Source organism: Genypterus blacodes, unplaced genomic scaffold (assembly GCF_046128005.1).
Source record: "Genypterus blacodes isolate CSIRO-AG114 ecotype Tasmania unplaced genomic scaffold, CSIRO-AGI_Gbla_v1 ptg000067l_1, whole genome shotgun sequence".
Classification (NCBI taxonomy): domain Eukaryota; kingdom Metazoa; phylum Chordata; class Actinopteri; order Ophidiiformes; family Ophidiidae; genus Genypterus; species Genypterus blacodes.
The window spans coordinates 16,889,170-16,916,308 of record NW_027466879.1 but is presented as its reverse complement, the minus strand read 5'-3'; the positions used below and the strand labels follow the sequence as shown (position 1 = coordinate 16,916,308).

The window sequence follows — 27,139 nt, the reverse complement described above, 5'->3', positions numbered from 1 at the left end:
GTGTGTGTGTGTGTGTGTGTGTGTGTGTGTGTGTGTGTGTGTGTGTTTGGGGGCTATCATGGCATCAAAGCTGAAGTTAATTACAGGCCTCGAAGGCTGCATGTGAGTAATGAGTGATAAATTCTGGAGGAGTACACACACACACACACACACTCGCTCACTCACACACCAGCAGGGTTCCAATTGCCAGGGGTCAGCAAACAAAACAACTATCGGAGACTCTCACAGAAGTAAGGAACAAAGGAAAAGAATGGGAAAGAAAAAAGACTTCAGTGACTCAAGGATAGAGAGACTTAATCAGTGAATTAAAGGAGCATCTGAAACATATCTGCTCTGCTTATTAACTGGGAAACATGGTGGAACAATCTCCCTCACCTGATATCCTGTGTTCCATTTAATCTGGATCGCCTGAAGCCGAGTTCCCAGCTGAAGATTTGTTTTTATTTGGTGCTTCATTCCTACTTTATGCGATAACATTAATGTTTGTGTGCCGCTTTACAGTCGGCCCCTCAGCCCTGATGCTTTAAAGGACTCTTCAGTCACTTCACATAATTGGGTTTCCTCTGACAGAATAAAGCGGCACAAGCAGTGAGAGACGAGACGTGCGGCTGAGTCACACCACCTCCGACCTGTTCCAGCCAGTGAGCCGCAAACATCTTTGGCTCCAGTTTGAGTTTGAAGCGAAAATAGTCTTGAGCGTTGCCGTGACGTCGGGCGACTGAGCTGTGGGTATTATGCAGAAGGTGTTAATTAATTGTAACATTATGAGGACCACCAGGTGAGGAAATGCAGAGGTGCCTTGCTCAACCCTGACATTTACATGCCTCATCAATTCCATTTGCCATCACATAATCCTGGCCTTCTACTACTAGTTAGCTTTAGCTATTTATGCTGATTTCAATCATATTATGGTGTACATTTGATGTTTACATTGTTATGGTTTTAAATCAGCACTCATTTTTGGAGCCCTTTAGCATTGTTGCCAGGTGGTGTAGTTGTTTGATGTTAGTATAATCAAAGTTTGAATCTGCATGTACTTAGAAGGTGTCAATCCACAACACTGTAACAAATAACATGCAATAATATACTGTTGTGAGATTTTGCAAGAAATACCTTTGTTATCAGACTGCAGGCGATTCTCTGATGCACAATATCTCTAAAAAGAAATCGATACCTGAAACATTACAGCATATGCGTGATTAAAGAGTAAAATAGACTTTGGAGAGACAAAATTGACATATTACAATACCATAAGTCCTTTTTAGCATAAACAAAACAGTGCTGGTGCCAGAGCTTCACCAGAGAACCCAAGCCTGCTCTTCTTTCAAATTCATTTTAAAGCCTTTGGTTTGCAGATTGATTGGTGATGTGTGAAGCTATAGATGTCTGCATCTACAGACCAAAGGGGCCCTTGAAGGATGGAGGTAGGAGAGAGAGAGCGAGAGGGAGAGAGAGAGCTGCCGTCTGACTGTAGGACAAATAACACATCGCACACACACTCTTGTCTCTCATGACGGCATGGCACACTTGGAATTCCGTCAAATACAGCTATAAATGCAAATCAAATGTTTCTGCCACACACAAGTACACACACACACACACACACACACACAAGCTGTGACAGGTTTTTTACTCGCTTTGTAGACAGACCAAAGAATAACTTTCAGATGTGTTTTCTGTGGTGTGTGTGTGTCTCTCTTACTCACTGTGTGCTACAGAGACACGCACTTAGACACACACCCCACCCAGCGATGCAAATCAAAACACTCAAGCTTCTTATTTACACATAAACTTTTGAGTGAAAGTAGAAAAATAATAATTTCCAAGGAGTGTTTCTAAACCAGTATATTGACGACACGCCTCTGCTGACGGGCCCGAGCACGGCTGAAGCTCTCCAGCCCGTCAGCAGCAGATAAACGGTCTACTGGGGCCAAACAGAGTCATGTGAAAGATACAGAGGACAGGGCTGAGATGAGAATGAAAAGTCTCATCAGCATGTGAAATAAACACGTGTGCCAAACAGTAGAATTCATAATGGAGACGGGGATTACTGTATATGAGTCATTTTCCCTGGTGAACCCAGTGTGTTTTATTAAATAACAATAACAGATTGGACTCTGTATTTGCTGGGTGCCTCTGTAGTGTAACTGCTGTGGCGCCTCAGTCTGGTCGTGTATCATCAAATCTGATCAAATCTAAAGCATTAGTAACCGTCTCCAGTGTGTTCCGCCGCTTTTCTTCACACACACACACACACACACACACACACACACACACACACACACACACACACACACACACACACACACACACACACACACACACACACACACAGTCGGGCTCATAACAACCCCCTCCCCGCCTCCTCAATCTTGCCATGTTTAGAAAGTCATTTTATATCCCCCTATTAGGCAAAATTCACTTTTGCTGTTTACAAAAGATTGTTATGTTTCATTTGTACTAGTTGCATAAGATGTGCTACTTCCTGTAGCCGTTAGCAGTACTGGAATCAAAAGTATATGAATTAAAAGAACATATGGTGCTGCCGATTCACCTCTGCATTTATACTCGAGGACATTTTGCCTTAGCACATATTATTACACAACAGCTGGTGAAGCAGGCTTCTGTCAGTAACCATGGAGACTGAGGTTTCCTGCTGGTGATTGAAACAAGCGAGTGTGTCCCAAAAGTTAAACCTGTGTTAATTAAACCTTCATCGATATGCAGCTGTGAGCGTAACTTCATGCAGAGTAACACACACACACACACACACACACACACACACACACACACACACACACACACACACACACACACACACACACACACACACACACACACACACACACACACACACACGTCATGAAGAGTTAGAGGGCCACATACTCAGTGGCAGTGTGTTCCTCCTCTGTTCACTCTATCATCCTCTCTCTCTCTCTCTCTCTCTCTCTCTCTCTCTCTCTCCCCCCCCCCCCCCCCCCCCCAATCACACTTGAGAGCAGTTTGTGTCTCGCTTCATTTTCTGTTTCTATCTCCTGGACAAGCACACATGTCTCCGTTTCTGTCAAACATCCCCACTGGCTCGCTTATTCGCACACCTTTTACACCTGTCACACACACCCCCTTACACACACACACATAGATAAGAGTGTGCAGATGCACACAGATAGCTGCTTAAGATGCGGTTAGACAACAAACAGGCCGAGCCTCCGCTGCATAAGGAGCAGATGAGATTAGGGAATTAATTCAGCAGGCAAGAGAGCGCTCCTCTTCCTCGTCTTCCTATTTATCCTCCTCCTCCTCCCCTCAACTCAACTCAACTCTTCCCTCTTAATTTTTACTCCATCACTTTCCCCATTCCTTGGTTTTCTCCCCTTTTGCTTTCCTCATCCTCGCTTCCTGTTTGTCCTCTTTACCCTTTTCAGTCAATCAGGCATCCCTCCTTCTTCCCCTAATTTCCTCTCCTCCGTTCCATTTCCCTCCCTCTCCGCTTCCCTGCCTCCTGCTGTTTTATACACAGGTGTCTCCAAACATCTTGGTGTTTATAGACTCACACACCCGCAGCTGTAACATTTGCATACCAAGTCATTTGCTGTATCATTCTGGTAACACGCCTCCCTGCGTGTGTGTGTCATGCTTGATATTCATAAAGCGACGCGTCTTCACAGAAATATTTGACGCCGGACCACATGTTTGTGTTTGGGGCTACAGGATCCTCATTAAGGGCTTGTAGTTGTTAGATGCTGGTCAATTGATGAAAGCCAATGCATTGTTCAACCAAGGGAAGAAATGCCGTGCTTGTGTTTGTGTGTGTGTGTGTGTGTGTGTGTGTGTGTGTGTGTGTGTGTGTGTGTGTGTGTGTGTGTGTGTGTGTGTGTGTGTGTGTGTGTGTGTGTGTGTGTGTGTGTGTTGCAGGTGTTGGCAGTACTTGCAAAAGCATTCAGATTAAAGAGAAAATGCTTGTTAACATAAATCCATATTTCCTAAGGGACCACAGGAGGTGCAGCTAAACTCTTGCAGGCTACAGAGGATCTCTCCTTGAATCAAACATTTATAAAGGCAGACATTTTAGTAATTGTTTCCGATCCCTTTACTGTAGCTGTTCACTGGGCTTTGTAATCTGACCACGTACGTCTGTGGGATCCTTACCTGCTCTTCAGCTGGCATATCACCAAACTGAATCGTACGTCTTTTATCTCTGGAAGATAGCAGCGATCCATTTCATCTTATTATCCATGCCTCTGTTACAGTGCTATCCCGCTTAGTCGGCTATAATCCTTCCATCTGCCTGAGATGTCAGGCTTTAAACTAAGATCAGAACGCTTCAGCTCATTTGATTCCTGGTCTGGTCTCATTACACTGGGGTGTGTTTTTCCCTCCTTCATCCTCACCACACTCACAACATTCACAACCAAGTACTCATTTACAGCCCGATGGCCTTTAGGGGATAACTTATATATATTTATAGGTATCAGTTTGAAATTATAATTAAAACCAAACTTTTTATAATACGTACACGAGTGTTTGTGACTCCTGTCTGAGTCACCTTGGCTATCCATGAATCATCCTCTAAACAACCATTAAGAACTCAGCAAGAGATCAAAGACAGCAGGGGTCTCTCTCTCCCTCTCTCCCCCTCTCCCCTCTCTCTCTCTCTCCTCTCTCTCTCTCACAGGCAGACAGACAGACAGAGCTTTGCATGCCACCCAACTCTTCCCATTCCCAAACACAGTGAAGAGAGCGATTGAGGTCTGCACTGATCAGCACATACTGTATGTAGATGGCAGCGTTGTTGTGCCCTTGGGCAGGTTACTCATTCATTCCACAATAACCATGATTTTTAATGAAACTACTAATGCTAATGCTCACATTCACTCATGCTTTGGAATACACAGCTGCTGCCTTTAAAAGAGCAAACGGAGCCGGTAATGGAAAGCTCTCTGGTTGGTTGTGTGTGTGTGTGTGTGTTCTCTGCATAACTCTGATGAGTTTTCATTTCAATCGTTATCAGTCACTGAGTGTGGGGTCAGTTTGTACTGTTTTGTAAGCTTGAGGAATGTTGTGTTCGATCTATGTGTGTATTTGTGGCTGTTATACCTAAAACATGTATGCTCACACACCATTAGCTGTCACGCGAGAGTGAGTGGTACCATGCTGTGTTGGCTCCTCTGCCCGGGGAAATGAGAATATTCACTCAGGCACGGCACGAAAGGTCAAAAAAGAGGACCCCACTAATTATTAACATGCACAAACGCATTGACACACGCACTCTCTCACTCTCTCACGCGCACACAAACGCACTTTTCGTCCTTTCCGTAGCTGCAGCGAACTCATGGGAAATTAATTACCATGCCACACACACACACACACACACACACACACACACACACACACACACACACACACACACACATACCTACAGGGACCTGCTGAGGTAGGCTTAATGAGGGGGTCTAATACTGTAGAGTTAACAAAAGTGTCTACTTGCACACAAAATTCTCCAAACTCCCTTTGCAGCCGCATATAAACTAGCATCATTCTGTCGACGCGTCACACTTCAAGCCTTTCCACTTCTGGCTGCCTCTCTTTCCATCTCGCCCGTTCTTACACTCTTACCCTATTCATCTCCACTTCAGTGCCCATTTCTGCCGTATCAGCAGTGTCCCACACAAACCCTTTTATCTGTGAGAATAATCAGCTTTACTGGAGATGACACGTTGCTCAGCAATTATTTCAGATAATTCAGGTGTGTGTGTGTGTGTGTACACCAGGCATTTGGCAGGATTAACACTTTCTAGCACTATTGGCTTGGCTATCAATTTTATATTAAACAACAAAAAGAGCAGAGATAGAAAAATGAAAGAGGGATGAAGGGCTGCCAGTGTAAGGAAGAGGAGGGAGCTGACGAGCGAACGAGAGAGTGTGTTCCTCTTTTTTAATTCAACCCGTCTAATGAAAACCATCTAATGTTATTCATGAGTTTTCCCGCCGTGCCTGCAGTCCAACCGTGGAGCTGCCATCTAGAAGACCATCACTTCACACAGAGGAAGCATCTGACGGCGGAGACGCAAGGGGAGAAGGATGAGGGGGTGCAAGTGAGAGGGAACAAAAAGGATGAAGAGAGAGGAGAGAACATCACAACAGATCAGACTATAGTGAAATCCACACCCATTTGCTTCATGGCAGTAATCATAGGCTTACTGTGTGAAGGATCAGTAATATCATCCTTATTCATTTGTTCTTTTGACAATTTCACATTAATTCAAAGTGAATTTCCCTGGCCATGTTGGTACTTTTCCAAATATTTGATCAAGGCCTGCTAGCAGACATCCTTGTAAATCCCAGCTGAGATTCTGTGTATTTGCATTCATCGGCTCTGTTGTTATTCCCCTCGTCTATATCTGGTTCGTTAAGTTAAGTCATAGCCACAAAGGAGCATATCTTTTGAGAACCCATAATGGTTGTTGCCTAGAGGCAAGAGCTGCGTCGTCCCTCAGTGTGTTGGATTCTGAAGCTTTGTGTGAACTACTGGATGATGCAGTGAAATGCGGTTATTTGCTGTGCTTGTGACATCAGAATGAGGAGAGTGTTTAAAGCACAGAGGAACCTGACCTGCAATGGTGTGTGGCCAAGTTGCACCTCAGCATGAGAAACCGACACCCAAACGAGGCTCGCGGTGCAGAAAACAATGATTGTTAACAACATTTTCTCTGTACGCACTTCAGTTCTACACTTGAAGTTGCAAATAAAGAGCATTGGTGTGTCACACAGACAGAGAGAGTTGTGTTGGATACCTGAATCATGTGACCATGTGATAAAGAAAAAGGAACACCATATATGCTGAGAATGTATCAGGCCAACAGCTGTCGTGCAACTGTGCATTGTGTGCCTTGTTGTTCACCAATTGTGAGCCTGAACGTGTTCCCCAAGATCAAAATATTGTGCTTTTTATCCATTCGGTCTTGATGAGGTATTTATTTTGGTTTTACCAGTTGTTGACAAAATAATTAGTACGTTTCCCACAGCCCAAACATGTTTTCGCAGGAAAAGCCCAGCTGTGACGTGAATAATGGCTCTGTTCCTTTTAGTGCAGCCTTAATGTATTATGTAGAGTCTGCAGGTGTCACAGTCTGTGGTTAGTGTGTGTCATCAGAGATGTGCCATAGATTGTAGTTTGTGTACTACCTGAAGTGAAGGGGCCCTGGTGGTTCACCACATGGCAGAGAATCAGAGCTGTTAAACTACGTGGGGACTCTTTTGTCGTTGCAGAAATGCTCCACAAATAAAGTAGTTTTCATTAGGAAATAGGTTTAAATGGGTTTTAAATTGGTTTAATGTTCTTTCTCCCCCTCTAATTACCACTTCTATTTTTGGTTGATCTGAGGTTGCACCGTCGGCTAGAAGCTGTAAATGAAAAGGGTGTGTGGCGTCTGCGTCGACTGAGACGGACTTCCTGCAACTCGGGGCTTGTGGTGTTACTACACACCAAATGTCTGAGTTATATTTTCTCTGCATCTGTTGAAGCTGTGCAGAGCCAGACTGCGTTCAGCGCTGACCTGGTCTTATCTGGTGTTATTGCTTTGCATCTCATTCTCCAGACATGAGTTTCTTAAAGTGTGGGTGGCTGCTCTTTTTCTGGTGGGTATCAACATGACAAGAATAGCTATGTTTATGAAGCTCGGCCCCAGGGTGAGACTATAAATTTAGCAGGCTGGAAAGGTCACTAGAGACTTCACACACACACACACACACACACACACACACACACACACACACACACACACACACACACACACACACACACACACACACACACACTCTCTCTCTGACGCACTGTGGGAACGAGCACAGAATAAGTTAAAATCATAAATAAACATTTTCCTCTTCCCTGACGCAGAGATAAAGGGATAAAAGATGGGGTGGTTAAAGAAGAGAGAAGTGAGACGAGGAAAAGAGAGAGGAGACGAGAGGAAAGCCGTGAATCAGAGGAGAGGACATAAGAGAGGACAGCGAGTGTGTTTTGGGATCCAGTCCAAACCTGCCAAGGCCCCCAGCCAAACACAACAGTCCAGTCTATTCACACACTGATAGAGTCAGAGGAAACACTTAACTCCTGTCACCAACGCTGACAGGCAGCAGCGCCCTTCTGTCAGAGCTACAGTGTGTGTTTCTGTGCGAGTGTGTGCAAATACGCCTGTGCACTATATGCTTGTGTTTGCCTTTAAGGCTTTTAAAATGTCATCTATGCCATGTCCAGTCTAATCCAATGCTCCTTATATACATTATGATAAGCCCCAGGCTGATGCATTTCCATCCACCATTATAGGAGCTATATTACTCACCGTGTTCACACAGTCTCATGATATGATCCATTCATTCTGATTTAATTAGCAATACTGCCTCTCTCTCGACTCTTTTGCTCTCTCTCTCTCATCCTCTGATAAACCACTAAACTGCTAACCCAGGGCTATGACATGATAAATGTCCTTTACACACACACTTAAATCAAACGTTACTGCATGTTGAAAGTACTGTATATCAAACGTACTCCTGCACCGATGTCTTACTGCTACTTGTAAGAATGCAGTTTATACAGCAGAGAGACTTTCCACATGAGCGTGTTTATAAGATGCAGTCAAAGTAGTGTGAATAATCATGTGGCTGGTTTGCCTCACCGGAGCTCAGAAACACTGTGAAATGAGATCATCAAGCACAGATGGTCCAACATAGCCCTTGTAGTTAAGTACAATAACTGTCTAGATAATCAATATATTTTCTACATTCTAGTCTCTGCACACACACACACACACACACACACACACACACACACACTGACAAAGTTAATGTTTCAGTCCTTTGTGTGGACGTCTAAGTTGATCCACTCTAGTCGCTGTAATTGGCTACGTGAAGCTGGCAGACGCTGCTGTGCTGCGGCTTGTTATCAGAACGAGAGGCAAACTAGAGAAGACAGCTTCGTCAGAAAGACCTCAGAGGCAACACACACACACACTCACACAGACAGCTACAGACACCACAAATAGACACACAGGGCATAGGCACACAGTCGGTGATTGTAAGTACTTATGACGGTAAGGAGAGTGTCCTTCATATCTTAGATGACAGTCTAGAGGCAGATATGCAGGTAAAGTCTGTATGAAGGAAGGAAAAGGTCAAGACAGAAGGAAAACAGAACAGCCTTTCTTATTAAATGTAAACATGCAGTACTTTCTGTGAATTATTTATTTATGATTACATTGACAGCAAAGTATCAGAAAATAAAAACAATTCAAACTGTTTATCTTGTCTGACTGGCAGGTATAAAAACATACAAAAGCTATGAGAAAATCCCGTTTGTTTAATCACTTGAAGTTAATTATTGCTAAATAGATATAAAACAGATGTGGATTAAGTGATTTTGTTTGTAAATGGTGCAGTCTAACCTTCACAAATGTCCAGTATTAACTGATCTGTCTCCTCCTATCTCAGATGTGAGACCTTGTTGAGATGTTCCCAGTGTAAGACGGCTCACTACTGTGATGTCACCTGCCAGGTACTAAGTGTGTGTGTGTGTGTGTGTGTGTGTGTGTGTGTGTCTGTGTCTGTGTCTGTGTCTGTGTCTGTGTGTGTGTGTTTTAGTTAGTAACCCCGAATACCAAAAAAACTGTTTTTTGCCTGTGTGTGAATATGGTGAAATGCTCATTTCCTTCCCCTGCAGAAACGAGCCTGGTCTGGCCATAAGAGAGAGTGCAAATGTCTGCGGAGCCTCTTACCCAGAATTCCAACTGACTCAGTGCGTCTGGCTGCGAGACTCATCTTCTCTCTGGTTTGTTTCTGTCTCTGTCTCTCCTTTCGTCTGCTTTTTGATTAAGAGCGTTTTTCATTAAAACAATCCCACTGAGATCAGAGGTTGGTTAAATCTTTTCTCAAGAGAGTTATGAGAAAATGACAAAAACCAACATGAAGTAAGACTTTTTGTTAAAGGTCATATAAACATTATTCCCTTTGTTATTTGGTGTGAAAACATCCATGTTTTCACTTGACTACGGTACAAAGATTAACGTGTCTTTCATCCCTGCTTGGATTTATGAAGCTTTTTCCAAAGTATTAGATCATTTAAAAACTGCATTGTCATCAATTTCCCCTTAAATCCAGTGAAATTCACATTTTGAACCCTGTCCATCTGGCATCATATGTATCAGTATTTCATTTATTAGTGCAATAACAATGGGTAATAATAGCAGAAACACCATGCCTCATTCTCCTGCTCCCTCTAGTTGAGTCAATCTAAGAGCAGCAGTGAGGAGCTCTACACTGTGGCAGAGCATGAATCACGTGAGTGTCTCCAAATGTGTATGTCTGTCAGTTTGCCTTGGTGTGTGTGTCTGGGTGAGGCCAAGGTTGAAGAAAAATGAGACACATAGAGAGATGATTTTTTTTGTTTTTCTCTTACAGATGTGAGTTCCATGTCAGAGCAGAAGAAAGAAGGTCTGTCTCAGCTGGCAGCTATGTTACAGTTCTACCTGCAACAAGACGTGTCTGACTTTGCCCAAATGACATCCGCACTACCGCCTTCCTGCCGAGAACCCCTCAACCTGATTGCAAAGGCAAGTGAAACAAACTCTAATACCCGTACATGCAAGGTTCTTTTTGGACTGAAAAAGACAACAACCAACAAAATTAGGAGCTGGTTTACCTGGAAGTATCCGGGGAAAGAACTATGTGGTTTCTTTATCTCCATATCTTTGTTTTTGGCACTGCTTGACATCACATGTAATTCTCTGTATTGAGAAATGTAGGGAAATGGTTTTGTTGCTGCAAAATGTTTGGCTGGCTGGAAGTATGGTGTAGTGAAGGGACCAAAAATGGATCCTGGTTGCTTAAAGTGAGGTGAGTTGCTGGAGGGAGAAAGAGGGAGAAAGGTACACTGCACACAAAGTATATGCAAATAAGAACATTTAAGCTTAAAAGCATATACCGTCTGCTTTTGAGTTGTAATGAATACACTCCACTCACACCTTGGCATGACCTTGTACTTTGTACATGAGAAGAACAAACACACTTGCGTCAGTCAGACAGACTGACTGACTGACGCAAACAAATGTTTATTCCTTGTAGCATCCCCTACTGCGTTTTCATGTACCTCTAACATATGTCTACAATCTTCCCAGCATCTGTGGTTGCATCCCTTTGTGTGTGTGTGTGTGTGTGTGTGGGGGGGGGGGTTATATTCCCAGAACAACTGGAGGCCTTATTCACTTAAGACACCAGCTGCTGTCATGAAGATTTCAACCACAAACCATTGTGTTTGCAAGGATGTGTTTGTTTGGACTTGGAAGCAACCTGTAAATTAGTTTAAATATCTCGATAAAACAAACATGAAAGTAGCAGATTAGTGGCATTCAGCCATAAATTAAATGACTAGGATGTTCTGCACTAGGATAACTGGTTATCCACGTTTCATCTTGTGAAGAAGTGATGAAAATGTATTACTTCTTCAGAACAGAAGCAGAATGTACATGAATTAAAGGTCAGAGTTCAGTGTTGGTGTTCTAAAGATATTGTAAGGAGGTCAACAACCTCAAATTACATTATTTTCTTTAGCTGTAATAGTTCCAAAAGCTTATGTTATTACATTTTCAACGCACACAACCACATAGTTTTTGTGTGTGTATTTATTTTCATGTTTGGATCATTTATCCAGAATCACAGGGGAATTTCAGTGAGAAAGTCAGAGAGTGGGTGTAAATATCTTTACTTTCATATTGGAGTGAATCTGTCTGTCTGTCTGTGTGTGTGTCTTTCTGTCTGTCTGCCTATCTGTGTGTGTGTGTGTGTGTGTGTGTGTGTGTGTGTGTGTGTGTGTGTGTGTGTGTGTGTGTGTGTGTGTGTGTGTGTGTGTGTGTGTGTGTGTGTGTGTGTGTGTGTGTAGGGGGATTGGATTATAAAGCTGCGAAAAGTGGAAAACTGCTGATTACATGTGGTTCAACGTTCCAGTGGGAATTGTCCTCCATTCTGAGGGAGATGAAGAGGGGAAAGAGTGGATTAAAGGGGAAAAAATGGGGAAAAGAGAGGATGTGAGAAAAGAACATCCGTAACAATATGAAATGTAAAACAGAATTATTATCATTACCTTATTAGTATTAATATTATTATTATAGGGTCATGTTGACAGCTTTGTGAATGTCACACTTAAAAAATGACTTTGCCAGCCAGTGATGTTAATTCCCTTTAAAAACAAGGAATGGCGTTGTAATTTAACATTATGTGTAACAAAATGCCTGTTTCTGTCTGTTTTATACACAGCCAAGACAGACAGAGACATGGTGCTGGAGAGTGAATGCCAGAGAGGGTTGACATGTAAAAGAATAAATAGATAGAGAGGCAAGAGAGGTGAGGGGTGAAATAAGACAAATATCGAGATAGAGGTTTCATAAGAGTTTGTGATCTACAGCATATTGTTTGACTGTGGCTAAATATGACATGGCTTTGGGTGTGGGTGTGTGTGTGTGTGTGTGTGTGTTTGTGTTTGTGTGTGCACGCCCTGAAGCTGATCACGAGGTCTCCTGCCTCCCCCTGGGGTGTCCTGACGAGTTATCCAACTATGGTGAGACTAGATATGCATGGGTCTTCTTCTATTACTGTCCAATAGCCTCACTTGGCCCCAGGGCTCCCAGTTGTATGTGGTGAGCTGTGGTGAGCCCCCCACTGCACCCTACAAGTCACCAACTCAACCTGGTCCCATGAGCACGTGCCCTCTATCCACTCAATGCTCAGGAAGGGATGATTGATGGAACCTGCCTCCCTTAAATAGGCACAGTGATTTTGGAGATACACCCTACGAATGTTTTCTACCTTTTGTTCAAGTAAATTACAGATAATTGCTTTTACTGGAACAGTGATTAACAACAGTTTATGTTATACTTAGTGCCATGCTTATGTTGTTACTTTACTTTACTACGTTCCCTCTGAAAGGAAATATGAATACACACCTTAATGACGGGCTGAACCCTCTCAGTATAAAGCAGGGCACAGACTGAGCAAGCAGGTTATATAGCTTTGACAGAAGATGTTGTAACCACTTCCTGTCCTCACATCCTGTCTATGTCCAAACTGCACAGGATACATTGTCACCATAAAATCTTTAATTTACACAATGACCAAGGACATTTCCAAGGTTATTAATACTTAATTTTGTATTTGTGTTGGGAGTTTCTTCCTGCTTCGTCCCCTTGTCTCATTTCCCTCCTCTTCTCCTTATACAGCTGGTGCTGTATGGCCTTCTTGGTATGTGGTCCGGGGCACAGCCGGGCCAGGGCTCTCTCTCGTCTGGTGTATGGATCCACAGGGGATGGGGATAGGTTCCAACTAGCAACCTTCTTGGCCTGAGGCCTAACACTAGAAGCAGAGGTATGGTGCAAAAGGAACCAGTTGCCCTTTTCACTGAGCCCAGCTAATACAATAGCATCTTTTTGCTTGCAGTGTATGTATTAGGCCACTTCATTAAACCCATGCTCCATCTTATGGAGGCATTTCTCCATCTCTCCCTCTTAACCACGTGGTCTCCTGTTCATACATCAGCTAGATGGATTCTTTGGAGTCCCCAACTCCTAGGAATACCCATTCACTTTTTTGTGGGTTCCCAAATTGCATACCTGTATTTCCATATGTGACATGGAATTCCTTCTTCATCCAGTATTCTTTGGCAGTCTTGTTCTGTACATACCATCCCAATATAGGTTATAAGTGACCAGTTGGTTGGTTCCTGAAAACACACTGGGCACATTCCGCCATCTCTTCTTAGATGGAGTCCTTTTGGTTTCACGGGTCATTATTTGTCGGGTGTCTTCCCAATACAGTAGGAACTCTATTCCCTATAACATAGGACAGCCAGGAGCCAATCATGAATACCGACACTGTTTCAGTTATTCCTATCATTTACAATATTGCAGCTTGGAGGCTAAGAGGAAAAGTGCAATGAGGCCCTTTGCTGCTGTAACATTGAATCATTGAATCACGCTGTCGATAAGGATTAGTACTAGCATTACTTGTGTAAGAAGAGGTTAGAATACTGTCTCTGTCATTACTTCACACAATATTCTGAGAGGCAGCAGCACCACAGCTGCTCTCTGCACAAAATTTCCTGCTTGATTATTACTTTTCTTGATTAAAATGAGCCCACATGGCCATATGCTGGCTAAAATGATGCAATGGACCTGTGGGGCATCGGGCCTATCAGTCCTTTCGGTTCTGTTGTTTGGCATGTTGCTCTCGTCTGCCATATTTTCTTGAGAGTGGCAGAAGCATGGGTGAGATGAGTCTCAGCTGTCGCTCTGTAAGCTCTACTACCTCTTTGAAGCTCAGTGGGTGGATTATTTCCATTCTGTTTTCTCTCATCTTTGTATTCTTTCTAGCAGAGATTCATCACTTTAAATGTGTCCACATGCGTCCTGCTGGTGTCTCTGGTATTATTGTTACTGCTAGTACTGATGACATCTGTCACTATTACTCCCTCTACTGCAGTATTTGACACCTTTTAAACAATTGCATGCCCACACTCTCAATAGTGGGTAACCTACAGTGATCATCTAAAACACACACACACACACACACACACACACACACACACACACACACACACACACACATACACACACACACACAGAGCATATATGTATGCACACGTTATCACCTCAAGGTGTTATGCTGTATAATTCTATAAACTAAAGACACAGCGCTTCTGCTGGTTGTTGATTTCTCTTCAGCTTAAAACTCTCATACATCATGTGTAATTACACACTGTATCGGCTGCTGTCTCTGTGTTCAAATAATGTTTAATGTTATTATGAATGGTGAGATCTCCATTTTTGCCTCCTCCAGCTTTCATCTGTTGTTGGTTTGTTAAAAGGAAACTTGGGTGAGCACGACCAGAGCCAGTCAGTGTTTTACTGCGCAGTTGTCCCTCAAAAGTAATACACCAATCTCAATGAAAACAATACTGTCAATGAAATAAGCATTTGACTTGTTCGACCCTTAAGTGGCCTTCTAGTTTGAATAGGTTTTTATATAAAGCTTGTTGGCAAATAGATGACCCAATTACTTCTGTCTCGTACTGCACTCTAATCCTTTGTTGTGTAAGTACATATAGTCATGTGCTTTTTGACTGTGTGTGCTGGTTTCTGAAAGGTGATGCAGTTATCTGAGACCTTTGTGACACTGACTACAGTATCAGAGCAGTTCTACAGCATCATGGGCCTGTATAACATACAGGGCTGGTGTGTGATATCAGACACGTGGTGTCAGCAAGCAGATGTAGGAAGTGAAGTATTGTATGTTTTGTTTTACGTAACACTTATATACAGGCACTTACAACCCACTGTGCCAGAGGTACAGGATGTGTGTGTCGGACAAGACAAAGTGGTGACACAGAAAAGTCTTTAAGGGTTTATTTCATACACCGCTGCTGCGACACACACTCACATACACACATGCTGTTGTAATGCAGACCAATGAGACAGGTTCAAGAGTGTTGGCTACAGCTCTAGACTGTATGTAAATTACATTTATTCTATATTCCAAGGATTATATTTATGTTATCCTCAACACGTCCAGTCTGTCTGTTTGCAGTGTTTTTCATCAATTGTATGAAAGTGGCTGTGTGCGTGTGAAAAGCCTTCCTCAGGCCACAGATTCAGGTCATAGATTCCGAGCTGGTATGTTGGGTCACACACAGTCCAGTTGCCATTTGTTTCACTGAGACTATTTTGTATTTGTAAAAAAAAAGGTATGAACAGGTTTTTGGGCCAAGTGTTCAGTTTCAGAGGCTGCCAAAAGGGGGCACTGTGATTGCATAGAGGTGTGACGGAGTAGGTCAGTGCTTCATCTCACTGTCTCTCTCCGTCTCCTCTCTGCAGTGTTTGCCTTCTCTCGCCTTCTATTGTTTTCCATTTCTCTGATGTCTTCTGCTCTACTATTATTTCATTGTTTCTCTCTCTCTTGTTGTTTCTGCTCTATCAGTCTTCTATTTCTCTATCTATTCTCATATCTCCTTCCCTGTCTCGGTCTCTTCTTTATCCTTCTACAACAGCTTTCTGTTTCTTTCTTTCTCTTTTCCCTACTCCTCCATACTCACTCCCCTCTCTCGATACACACGCATGTGTACTGTATATATATATTTTTTTCCTTTTTAATGATTCAAGTACATAGCAAATTCGGAGTACTATATAATTGTGTACTTGGAGTGCTCAATGTGCTTAACAAAATAGGTCATTAGTGTGTGTGCGTGTGTGTGTGTATGTGTATGTGTGTGTGTGTGTGTGTGTGTTGTGGATGTCTAGGGTTTTACCATAGGGGAGTGTTTGTGCTAGTAAATCATTCTTTATGGTAATCTCTCCACTCCTTCGACAAAACCTTATTAGTGCTACACACACACATACACATACACGTACACATACACGTACAACTGTGGGACCAACAATATAATAATCATTACTGTTGTTAATATACCCAAGAGGGACAGTGAGTGAATGTATATGGCTGCATGCCTGTGTGAGGATATACAGACATTCTGACTCCTGACTGTCTACAGGTTACACTTCATTGTGTGTGGCTTGGGACTGCAATGGTGTGTGTGTGTGTGTGTGTGTGTGTGTGTGTGTGTGTGTGTGTGTGTTGCTCAGGCTGCAGTGGTGCAATAAGCAGTGACAGATGAGATCTGGCCACGGCACATTTTATTGCTTCCCCCAAGCAACTTTTCTCTCTGGAGTTTGTGTGTGTGAGTGTATCTGTGCACACACGTGCATTTGTATACAGTATGTTTATGTGAAATTACATCCCGTATATGTGTTTTCCCTCACGTTCAATACCTGCATGCCTGTGTGTGTCTGTGTGTGTTCACTGCACTTACCATCTGTACCAGAATGTGCAAAGGTATTGTGCTGCTGCATCATAATGTGCAGTCTAGTATATGTTGTGACATTAAGCACTAAGCACTAAGCAGATATGTAGGACCAACATACGGAACAGAATCTTATTGTTCTAAAATGAGCAAATGAGACATGTTTACCATCAGGAAGTTCAGCTGCCACAGGCGCAACAAAACATGCTTCATCTAAACGGCCAACAATATTTTCATTGTGTGTGCTCTTGAACCTAAGAATTTTACCTTTAAAAAATATTCCCTGTCTACTTATCATAGGTGGAGGTAGATGAGCCTCCACCTGAACCACAATGCCATAAAATAGTATATTTTGTGGTAAAAGATTGAAAATGGAGCAGGCAAAGAGGCAGAGAGAGAGGAGGAGAGGTTAAGTATAAAGATGAAATGGTGGGAAGTTAGAAAAGGTAATTAAAATGCAATCAGGAAACCTGTGTGGTATCAAGCAAGAAACATAATGTATTTGTAAAAGTAAGTTGGCAACCTAGTCCTAACTACTAACCTGCTGCCGCATAATGTGAACCATGCAGTTGTTGAAGAAGATTGAATATTTTTTAAGGGAGGGAGGAGGGAATGGAATAAAGGAGAAAAGAAGAGCCAAAGGTAAAACCCACCGCAACAATTCGTCAATTTTGTGGGGGAGTTGCGTACCCCCCGCTAATCAGGATCAGCTGCTGCAGCGATTAAAACCATGAAGCAATTAATAAAAAACAATATGTAATTAATTTATGGACCAGAAACAGGAAGGATGTGGTGTGAAAAGTAAGGTCTCTCCTCCTCTCTCTCTCTCTCTCTCTCTGTCTCTCTCTCTCTCTCGTGAGCACCACAAAGTTTACATCTTCTCTCAGGAGCTTAAACACGCTCCGATTCCTCTCCCGCAGCAATGATAAATACGTTCTTGAATGAATATCCATTCCCTCCCTATATTTTTGCCGTCATACAAAAGAAACACCCAAAAATACATAATGCATGAACCCAAACACCAACCAAACAGCCGCAGACATGGCTGCAAATGCTTCATGAATATGGTCCAAACACGGTAGGGTAAAAGAATGGAAAGCAGAAGAGAGCTGAGAAATAAGGGATGCATCGAGAAGAGTGGGGAGAAGAATGAGGAAGAGAGTGAAAATGAAGAAGAGACAAATGGATGAAAGAGGAGGAAAGATGGAAGAGCAGAGAGGAGAATGGGGAGTAATACTCGAGCTCGATAAAACATCTGAAGTAGCTGTATTTATGGTTCTGTGTGTATGAGGCTGTAACTGGCGCTCCTGGGAAATGTACACACACACACCTCTATAGACACACACACCTCATTTGACCATGCTGGAAGCGAGGCGACTCCCTATGGAAAAGTATGTTGTATTGTTTATTACCTGTGTATGGAGAAGATTTATCACAGCTATATGCCGCGCACACACACACACGTGCACACACACCTTGACGGTGTCATGCGTGAGCGTGGAGCCAATAAATTTACACCCTTGCTGAAAAGTGTTTGGGCTTCAATTACAGAAGCAGAAATGGGATTGTGTGTGTGTGTGTGTGGGGGGGTCTAATTTCCTATTTGTGTGCATCTCCCTTCGGTTTTTGTATTTTTGTGTGTAGGATGATTTCCACAATATAACTTGTGTATGTGTGTGTGTGTCGGCGTTTTGTGAACCTGAATATAACTTTCTGTGTGCGTGTAGGTGTAATTTATTCTAATGGCTTCTCTTTATATTTATGGGCCATCTGTTGAGTGGCTAAATTTGGTGGAGAGTGGTCTCCATATCACACGACATCACTCTCCAAACTTGTTCATGTGGGCGAATCATATGCACAAGTAAACAGAATTGAAGGAATTAATGAGGGGGAAAAAAAAGTAAGAAAACGATAAGAGGCAGGAAATCATGACAGAATATGGTGTTCACACGTTTCCATGTGCCGTTGGCGTGTTACCATGGCTATGTGATGGTGTGTCTGGGCGTCTGTGGTGTGTGAAGCCATGACGATAATCCAAGTGTGTATGTGTTAGTATGTTCCACCTTATCAGCGTAATTTTTAACATTTCCCTGGTCTGCCATTGTCGCTGGCAGTGCCATGGGTGCTACCTAATTAGCTTAGGCTTTCCGTAATCACACTCGCACACACACACATACATACACACACACGCGCGGCTTAGTGTAATGGCTTTAAGCTCATCTTGAATGCAGTCAAAGTCAGTATAATAGGCAGAGAGAATAAAAACCATTTGTTTAATTGACTTAGATTAGCTGCATGTGTGTGGGCTCATGGAGAGAGAGAGAGAGAGAGAGGGGGGAGGATCGAGAAAGAATATGCAGGGAAAGGAAGCCAAAGAGGAGTGGAAACGAGGTGAGGAAGGGAAGGAGAGTTGAGGCGGGGAGAGGAACGATGCAGAGGAAGGAACTGAAACATATGGAGCAGAGAGGGTAAAGCTGGGTGTAACGGAGGAGTGGGAAAAGACAGAAAAGAGGAATGATGTACAAAAAGAGAGAGATGGAATAACATGGGCGAGTCGAGATGAAAGGCAGAGAGAAGAGAGTGAATCTAAATGTCATCAATCTGTAAAATGGTTTGGACAGTAATACATTTGGAGAGCTTGGTGTGCATGATGTGTGTGTTGGTGCATGTAACTGTATGTGTGTTTTTTGTGTAGTGTGTGTTTGAGAGAGTTGGGGGTTGAGTCGTTTTAATGAACAGCTTTGGGTTCCAGCTGTGATTGCCGCTATCTCTCTCCAGTCTCCTTTATCCTCCTTCGCTCTTTTGCTGCTCTCTCTTGTGTCGCCGCAGCATTTATAGTAATTAATGTTCTTTGGTGCTGCAGCAGGCTACAAAGAGGGATCGAGGCTGTTGGTATTGCAAACCTCAAGTGTGTGTGTGTGTGTGTGTGTGTGTGTGTGTGTGTGTGTGTGTGTGTGTGTGTGTGTGTGTGTGTGTGTGTGTGTGTGTGTGTGTGTGTGTGTGTGTGTGTGTGTGTGTGTGTGTGTGTGTGTGTGTGTCTCAAATCTGTAATATTTTGAATGTCTTCCTGTGGGCTTTTCCACAATGTGATATCATTGATCCAGGTACGTACAGCTTGCTAATGCCCAGTGGAGGCACAGGCCTCAATGACGCCTCACAGTGCAGAATACACTGTTTCAGTATCACTATGATTCGGTCTTGTTTGTATTTTGATCATCGACAAGCCCTATGAAGGTTACTAGTTATTTTCTAACACAAATGAGGTGCATCCATGGAGCACAGAGAGGACGTGGCCTTAATCAGCATCACAGTAGATCAAATTGCATTGTAGGCTGAATCCAGAAGAACACTTTCGAATGCAAGGCGTAAAACTTCACCACCCTGAATTCTTCCCCTGCGTGCAACGCTGACCCTGCTTTGGCACTCATTTACTCTATGAAAGGGCTGTGTGAAATGTTTGAGTTTGTATCTTTATTACAGTGGTTGCAGTGATATGATATGTAAGGAATTCTGTTGGTCACTGTATGTAGTATGTCAATTGGTGACAGCCATGTTATTGGTCGTATTGGTCGTGAAATTATCACACGTTTACAAATGATGGTTGTTAGGCAACCATCATTTGTAAACAACATGTGTGATAATTTCAGTCAAGAGTTTAATATTTCACAATAGAAATGGGCACAGTACAGTAGAATTGCAAATGTAAAGTAGTAAATGTGTTAATAGACATTCACCGCACATATTAACCCAAGGGTTTATCATTTCTCCACCCCACTGGCTATCAGTTATTCCCCTCGTGTTTCATTATCACTCCTCACACAGGCCAAATAGAGGCTGGCTGTTAAAATATGAACTCTAACGCTGTATGCCTTGACTGGGGACATTCTGCAGCTTCGTCTTCCCAGGCCATGTGGCATCACTGGGGGACGATTTCATTAATTCAGATGGAAGAGAAACAGAAAAGAAGGGAAAGCTGAGCCGCTGCATTAAACCCAGACAGGATTCAGACAGTGTTTAACCCTTAAACGTAACCGGCCAACATTTCTTGGCAGCTTCCATCCTGTTCCTGTTAGAATCTCAGCTCACCATTGATCTGTGATATCCCCACAAAATGTCTCTTTGTTTTGTTATCGGCAAAGAAATTCATTTTTTTTCTTTTCATTCATCCTTAGATGTATTGAGCATCTACTCAAACAACATGGGGGTTAATATCTGTGTGCAGTGCAGCACTCTTTAATCAAGACACTGGATACGCAGTCTTTGATGCTTGGTTTTTGATGCTTTAACTTTGATAGTTATAAGCATGCTTAAGGTAGACTTATTATTGGCTGGAAGTTGGAACTGGCTTTGGGATACTTCATTATTCTTCATTATTCTTCATTCTTCTCTTTTTGTCCGGTACTTCCAGCTAGACATTCTATTTCCAAGATGAGCCTTCTCCTTTGTGATGCAGTACTCTTCAGTGTCTATGTCTTACTCTTAATAACACTGGTAAGACCATCCCATCCAGTGCTATAATACTTACAATACAGAATTATTAATACAATGCATATGTTGATTGTGAAGTTTGAAGAGGGTTTCAATTATTCAGAACTGAAGAAGCCTTTTGGATGAGAGGCGAAACATCTTCAAGCTTTTACCAGCAGGTCCAGTTGCCTAAGATTGACTTTTCCTACCTGGATGACTGAGAAGCTTCAAAGACATTGTTTCAATTATTGTTTTAAACTGCTTGAGATTTGAGTCATACTTTGTGGTGTTGTTGCATTGGATTACATTATATTGTAATGTTGTAATGCTCCAGAGTTGTTGTTGGTGTTTCCCAACCCTCTGCCTACAGACCCACAGCGCACTACATCTCCCTCTGATCCGCCCGCAGCTCACTGAACCCATCAGATAGTTGTGATGCCTTTGATGAGCTAAATCTTGAGGATGTGGGTAAAGCAGGGAAATGGTGGTTTCAAGATTGGGAAGAACCAATCTAACACAACACTACCACAAACTTCACTTCCTCACAAATGACTGTAGAATTCAGCCGAAATGTAACAGTGTTCCATGGGTATTTATTCTTTTTTCTTTGTCCCTCTCTTAGCCCACAGTGCTCACAGGGTGGAGCCCGCTAGCCAGAGTAATGAGAGAGTTGCTTTGTTGTTCTCCTAACAGTGTTAATAGACTCACCAGGTCGACAGGGCCATTGGGAAAACTTCTGCCACACCAGATGGCCGTCCTGCCTCTGACAGCAGCGTTTATTGTTCGATTTCACAGCTATGTACCCAAATACAAGTGCAATTTTATTTCTTAATTGAAGACATTGTTTAGGTACACACAGGCTTAGATGATGGAAAATATTATCTGGATCCACATATAATAATCAGATAAGGAAAGATGCACATTAACGCAAAGGTTAATGGATGTGGAACACATTGAGATTGATCCTATTTATTGACACCATGAACTAAACCAAACTAACTAACTTGCCTTTCACCAAGCCATCCATCCCCTTTATATCCACTTAGTTAATCAGGAACAAACCAATTGTGGGGGAGTTACAATTTTTACAATTTTGTTCATTTATCAGTACAAATAAACTGAGTTAACGGTCACAAATAACCAATCCACCATATACTGTATTTACTTTGCTTCAGGCTTACAGTCAGGCTCAGCTTATTTCTAGTCTCTCAAATTCACTTCACTTCACGGACAATTACCCTGATATTCCCCTCTAGACGTGTTCCCTCGGAAACTGCAAGTGGTCCACACCCAGAGGCGGCCAAATAGATGAAGAAACACACTGGTTTTCCAGTATATTGTCTTGCCAAAGCACCCAACCTCTTTGTCATTTTTCCACACTGAGAAAATGGTCTTATTGTAGAGCATACAGTATACATTACAGTATATCTGCTTTCCCTTAAAAAGAGAGAGAGAGTGTGCATCACGGAAATGACTCATAATGTCCAAGGTTTAAGATTAAAAATGTATAACACCTCGTAACTCCTTTCACTACAATTGAGTCACACACAAGCCTAAAAAGAGACTGAGTGTGTTGTACACAGATGCTGCATTATACTGCAAATATATTTGATATTGTTGTCATGTGGCTGTGCTCATCTGTTCATCTCCTGATTCCCAGCATCTAGTGAATTGGAAACTGCTATCTGATTGGTATCATGTCCCAGCAGGATGTTAGTTGGCGGTGGCCAGTGGTTGTCCCATGCTGCAGATCTAACATGCAGCATACCAAGTACACATATGAAATATTAATACAGGTTGATATATCAAATCAGTCAGACAATAACAACAGACAATATCCAGTGGAATTAGGTGATACTTTATTGATCTCTGTAGGGATGTTTGTGGAAGTTTGAACAGAGTACCTTACTCCAGCAGAAATGGAGAGCCTGAATCAAACAAGTCCAAATGACTTGTCTTGACTTCTTCTCTATCACCTTTTTCAGTCTGTCCCTGCTGTTCATCATCATGGAGACAAAAACAAATCAAGCCTGTAAAGTGTCCAACCCATATCCTTTTATTTCCACCCTGAATGTCAAGTTACAGAGGGACCTCAGGGTTCATTCCCTCTCCCTCCCTAGTTTATCTCTCCTTATCACTTATCTCCCTGCCTCTTGATTCAGTCCTTCTTAAGCATAGCCAAGCATGCAGCCTCCATTCAAGCCCACACCACACAGATTTCCACATTCTCAGTGTTCAGTGAACAGGTTGGTGTAATTTGTTCCATGTTTTAAAGAGCAAACACGCACACAGGACTTGGAAGCCCCAAAGAAGACAATTACCTGGACCTCACTGAAAGGAGATGTGTTTAATCAGAGACCAGAGAATAAGTGTGTTGTCTCTATGTGTGCATGTACATGTATGTTAATGTAGGTTGAAATGCGTTTGCAGATATGCCAGTTTGCAACGTTCAATTTAGTTGTGATGGCTTTTGCTCTCTCTCTTTTTATTGCTAGTCATGCTGTGCTTCCTTTGGTTAAACATCAATAGCTCATCAGGGACATACCTGTAGATACATACTCTAAACGCAGAATTGCGCACAGGCCCACCTGCCCTCTCTATTAGTTATAATCTCTCTATAACCATTATTGAACTTTGCCGCTGTTCACAAAGCAGAAGACAAAAATGGTTATTGTAAATAACTGTGTTTTCATGCTGTTTTCATTAGAGGAGTGGGACAAAGGAAGAAGACAGAAGGAAGGAAAACAGAGAGACAGAGAGAGAGAGCTAGAGAGAGAGAGAGAGAGAGAGAGAGAGAGAGAGACCCTCAATGTGGAAAGCTGTAGAATCTGCACGTCTGCTGTTTTCAGTAACGTCAAACAATTTGTCATCCTGTCTGCTCACTATCTCCTCCTCTCCTCTCTGCTCCTCTACAACATCCATAACAGATACCCAGCACTAAACAAGGACATTACATGTATTGGAGCTATTATCTTGAATAAATCGGATTATTGATCTTTTTTTAAGAATCAGAATTACTCTTTAATATGTCGTGGAAATTATGCATGTAGAGTAATTATTTGTTTCCATGAAAAAACTATATATTCAAGTGCCACACTCGCTTCCAAATGTAATTCAAATTCAGCTCATGAGTATTCAATTCTGGTCAGAGTCGACTTATTAATAGTATGATCACTTCTGATTATTTGAGAAAAGAAAGGGTCAGTGAGCAAGGTAACCCACACAAGAAATCACATGAACTTAATCAAATTGTGATCACATAACTTTTTAGCTTTGGAGATGTGAACCTATCTTGTACACTTTACATTGGAGACTGTGTCACATGATAGTCTAATCAAAAATCAATGAGTCCAATCGGCTGACAAAAGCTGTATAAATCACTGCATCTTAGCATTAAAAAACGCTCCATGTTTTTCTTCTGCCTCTCATGGTATGTAAATATAGTGATTATACAGTACTCACTAATCATTAGTAAATATATTTCTGTATGTATATGTTTTACAGCATAGAGCATGAGTATTCTATATTCTCTACAATATTTGCATGTGCTTGTAGATGAAGGTTGGCCCCACTCACACACAGGCTTCTCCTTGGTTAATCTCCTATTGGCCAATGGCTAATGTTACCATGGTGATGAGCAGTCATTGCTGTCATCAGAGATTCCATCTGAGGCAGTAATTAAGACCTTTGTTTTAAAATGATCTTGTCCTTTTTGTCTTCCAGCTTGCACCCTTTTGCTTGCTTGCTTTCTACCTCCCTTAAATGTCTCTGTGGATATGAGAACAGTTGTGTGTGTGTGTGTGTGTGTGTAATATGGATATACCAGTCTAATATGAATGAATATACAGTATGTGCATGAAGGTTAACTTTGCTTTTACCCCTGCTTAGTCTCAACAGAGGTGTGTGTGCGCGTGTGTGTGTGTGTGTGTGTGTGTGTGTGTGTGTGTGTGTGTGTGTGTGTGTGTGTTGGTACGCTTGTGAGACTTTGATTAACTGTATTAGAGAATGTAATGGAGAAGCTGAGTCAGTACTGCAGTAGCCATGAAAAAAGAGTTTGCTGCTCCAGCAACATTTTGAAGTATGGAGACAGGCAATTTTGCCATCAGTTATAACCAACATTGTGCTCTGAGTTTCAGACCAGTGTGTTTGTGTGTGTGTGTGTGTGTGTGTGTGTGTATGCAAATCAGAATCGATACTTGCGGGTTCATGTGGAAGATTTGCTGTCTGTGTGTCAGTTGGCTCATTGTTATTACACTGAATGAGTGACTGCTTGTGTGTGTGTGTTCGTGTGTGTGTGAGATAGTATCTTTGTATTGATCTGATCTGGCACAGCAGGTTTAGTCCTGCCAGCAGTTTTTCCGACCCAAAGTGAGCAGGATGAGAAGGAGGAAGAGATGAGACAATGGGTGCAACTTTATGTTCTGCAGGGAGAGTGGGGTGAGGCTTGGTGAGCCCCTCCCTGGTAACACCTTCAGGTGAAGATAAAGAGAGGGGAGGAGGGTGGGAGGAGATAATGACGGAAGAGGAAGGGCAAACACATGTTCACCAGTCCCAGTGGGCCCGTATATCCAACAGTGTAAATGGGTAACTTCTTTAATTGACTCCTAGTGATAAGTCTGCAGTGTGTCAGGGAGAGAAGATACCATATGAAACACTTCATCGAGCATCATCTCCTTTCCATTCCATTCCTTTAAAGTATTCACTTTGGTTTTTATTACATTTTGGCTCTAATTTAAGTTACTGTTTTGTGTTTAAATGCAGCAGCAGAGTAGATCACGGGCTGGAGTGTGGCTCCTTGTCTTTATGAAGGTGGTGTATTCAGAGGAGTCCAATCCAGGACATCATATTGCATACATGTACTGATTTAGATTTACACACAAAGATGGTGAGAAAATATGACAAAAACAAACCATTACACACATTGACACATAAGTATGCTGTTTGTGCATCATCAAAGAAAAAGCTATAGTATCAATGATGTGTAGCTCATTACACTTCTAAAGCAAAATCCTTCTGTTCAATCAGGGGGCTCATTTACTGTGAAGGCACCAAAGCATCATACTGTGCTCTTTGTGTGTGTGTGTGTGTGTGTGTGTTTGTTGTATGTGTGCGTGTGCGTGCGTGCTTGTGCCTATGTTTAATCACATGCGTACTGACATGCCTCGATGCACCTGTCCCCCACTTGTGATCGAAGGGAGTGATAGGCTGATGAATGCTTAGCCCTCCAGGTTCTGTGTGTGTGTGAGTGTGAGTGTGACAGAGAGATAGAGTCATGGTAATGTACATAATATATGCTGTATATTCTGGTGTCAAACATGTATTGATAAGATAAGATGAAGCTCATTTATATTGCAAATTTCAAGAGCAAGTGCTTCACAGGTCGCTTGTGCAGGGCAACAAACACAAATAAACACGACCAAAGATTAAAAGAGAAAAAACAAACCCCCCAAAAAATCCATTGGGAGGCTGGTCCACATCTGGTCCTCAACTTAGTCAGAGCGATGGCGAGAAGATCCTGATCAGGGCATGTCAGAGACCTGTTGGCTGAATGTGGCGTCAAACAGCTTATTGAGAGCCATGTAAGTGAGTGAAAAGAATGTTGAAATCTATCCTCTATTTTACAGGGCACCAGTGCAGTGAAGCCAGGGGAATAATACATGGCAGGAGGACAAAAGAATGAATTCAGTCAGTGACATGACATAGAGAGGTGTGTGTGGTGAGGTGTGAACTGTACTGTGTGCGTGCACTGTTTTTCATAGCTCCCATACACAGAATACA

The 27,139-nt window shown here is 42.4% G+C and overlaps 1 protein-coding gene across 2 annotated transcripts in view; it reads left to right on the top strand.

Annotated features, from left to right (window-relative positions):
* The window catches only part of smyd3 (SET and MYND domain containing 3), a 57,822-nt gene that overhangs the window by 3,262 nt on the left and 27,421 nt on the right, over window positions 1–27,139 (top strand). For both annotated transcript variants that reach the window (XM_076156152.1, XM_076156153.1), the window contains exons 2-5: window positions 9,487–9,550; window positions 9,716–9,823; window positions 10,275–10,332; window positions 10,453–10,604. In XM_076156152.1, the coding sequence (XP_076012267.1) occupies window positions 9,487–9,550; window positions 9,716–9,823; window positions 10,275–10,332; window positions 10,453–10,604 (382 nt within the window). The remainder of the gene's footprint in view (window positions 1–9,486; window positions 9,551–9,715; window positions 9,824–10,274; window positions 10,333–10,452; window positions 10,605–27,139) is intronic.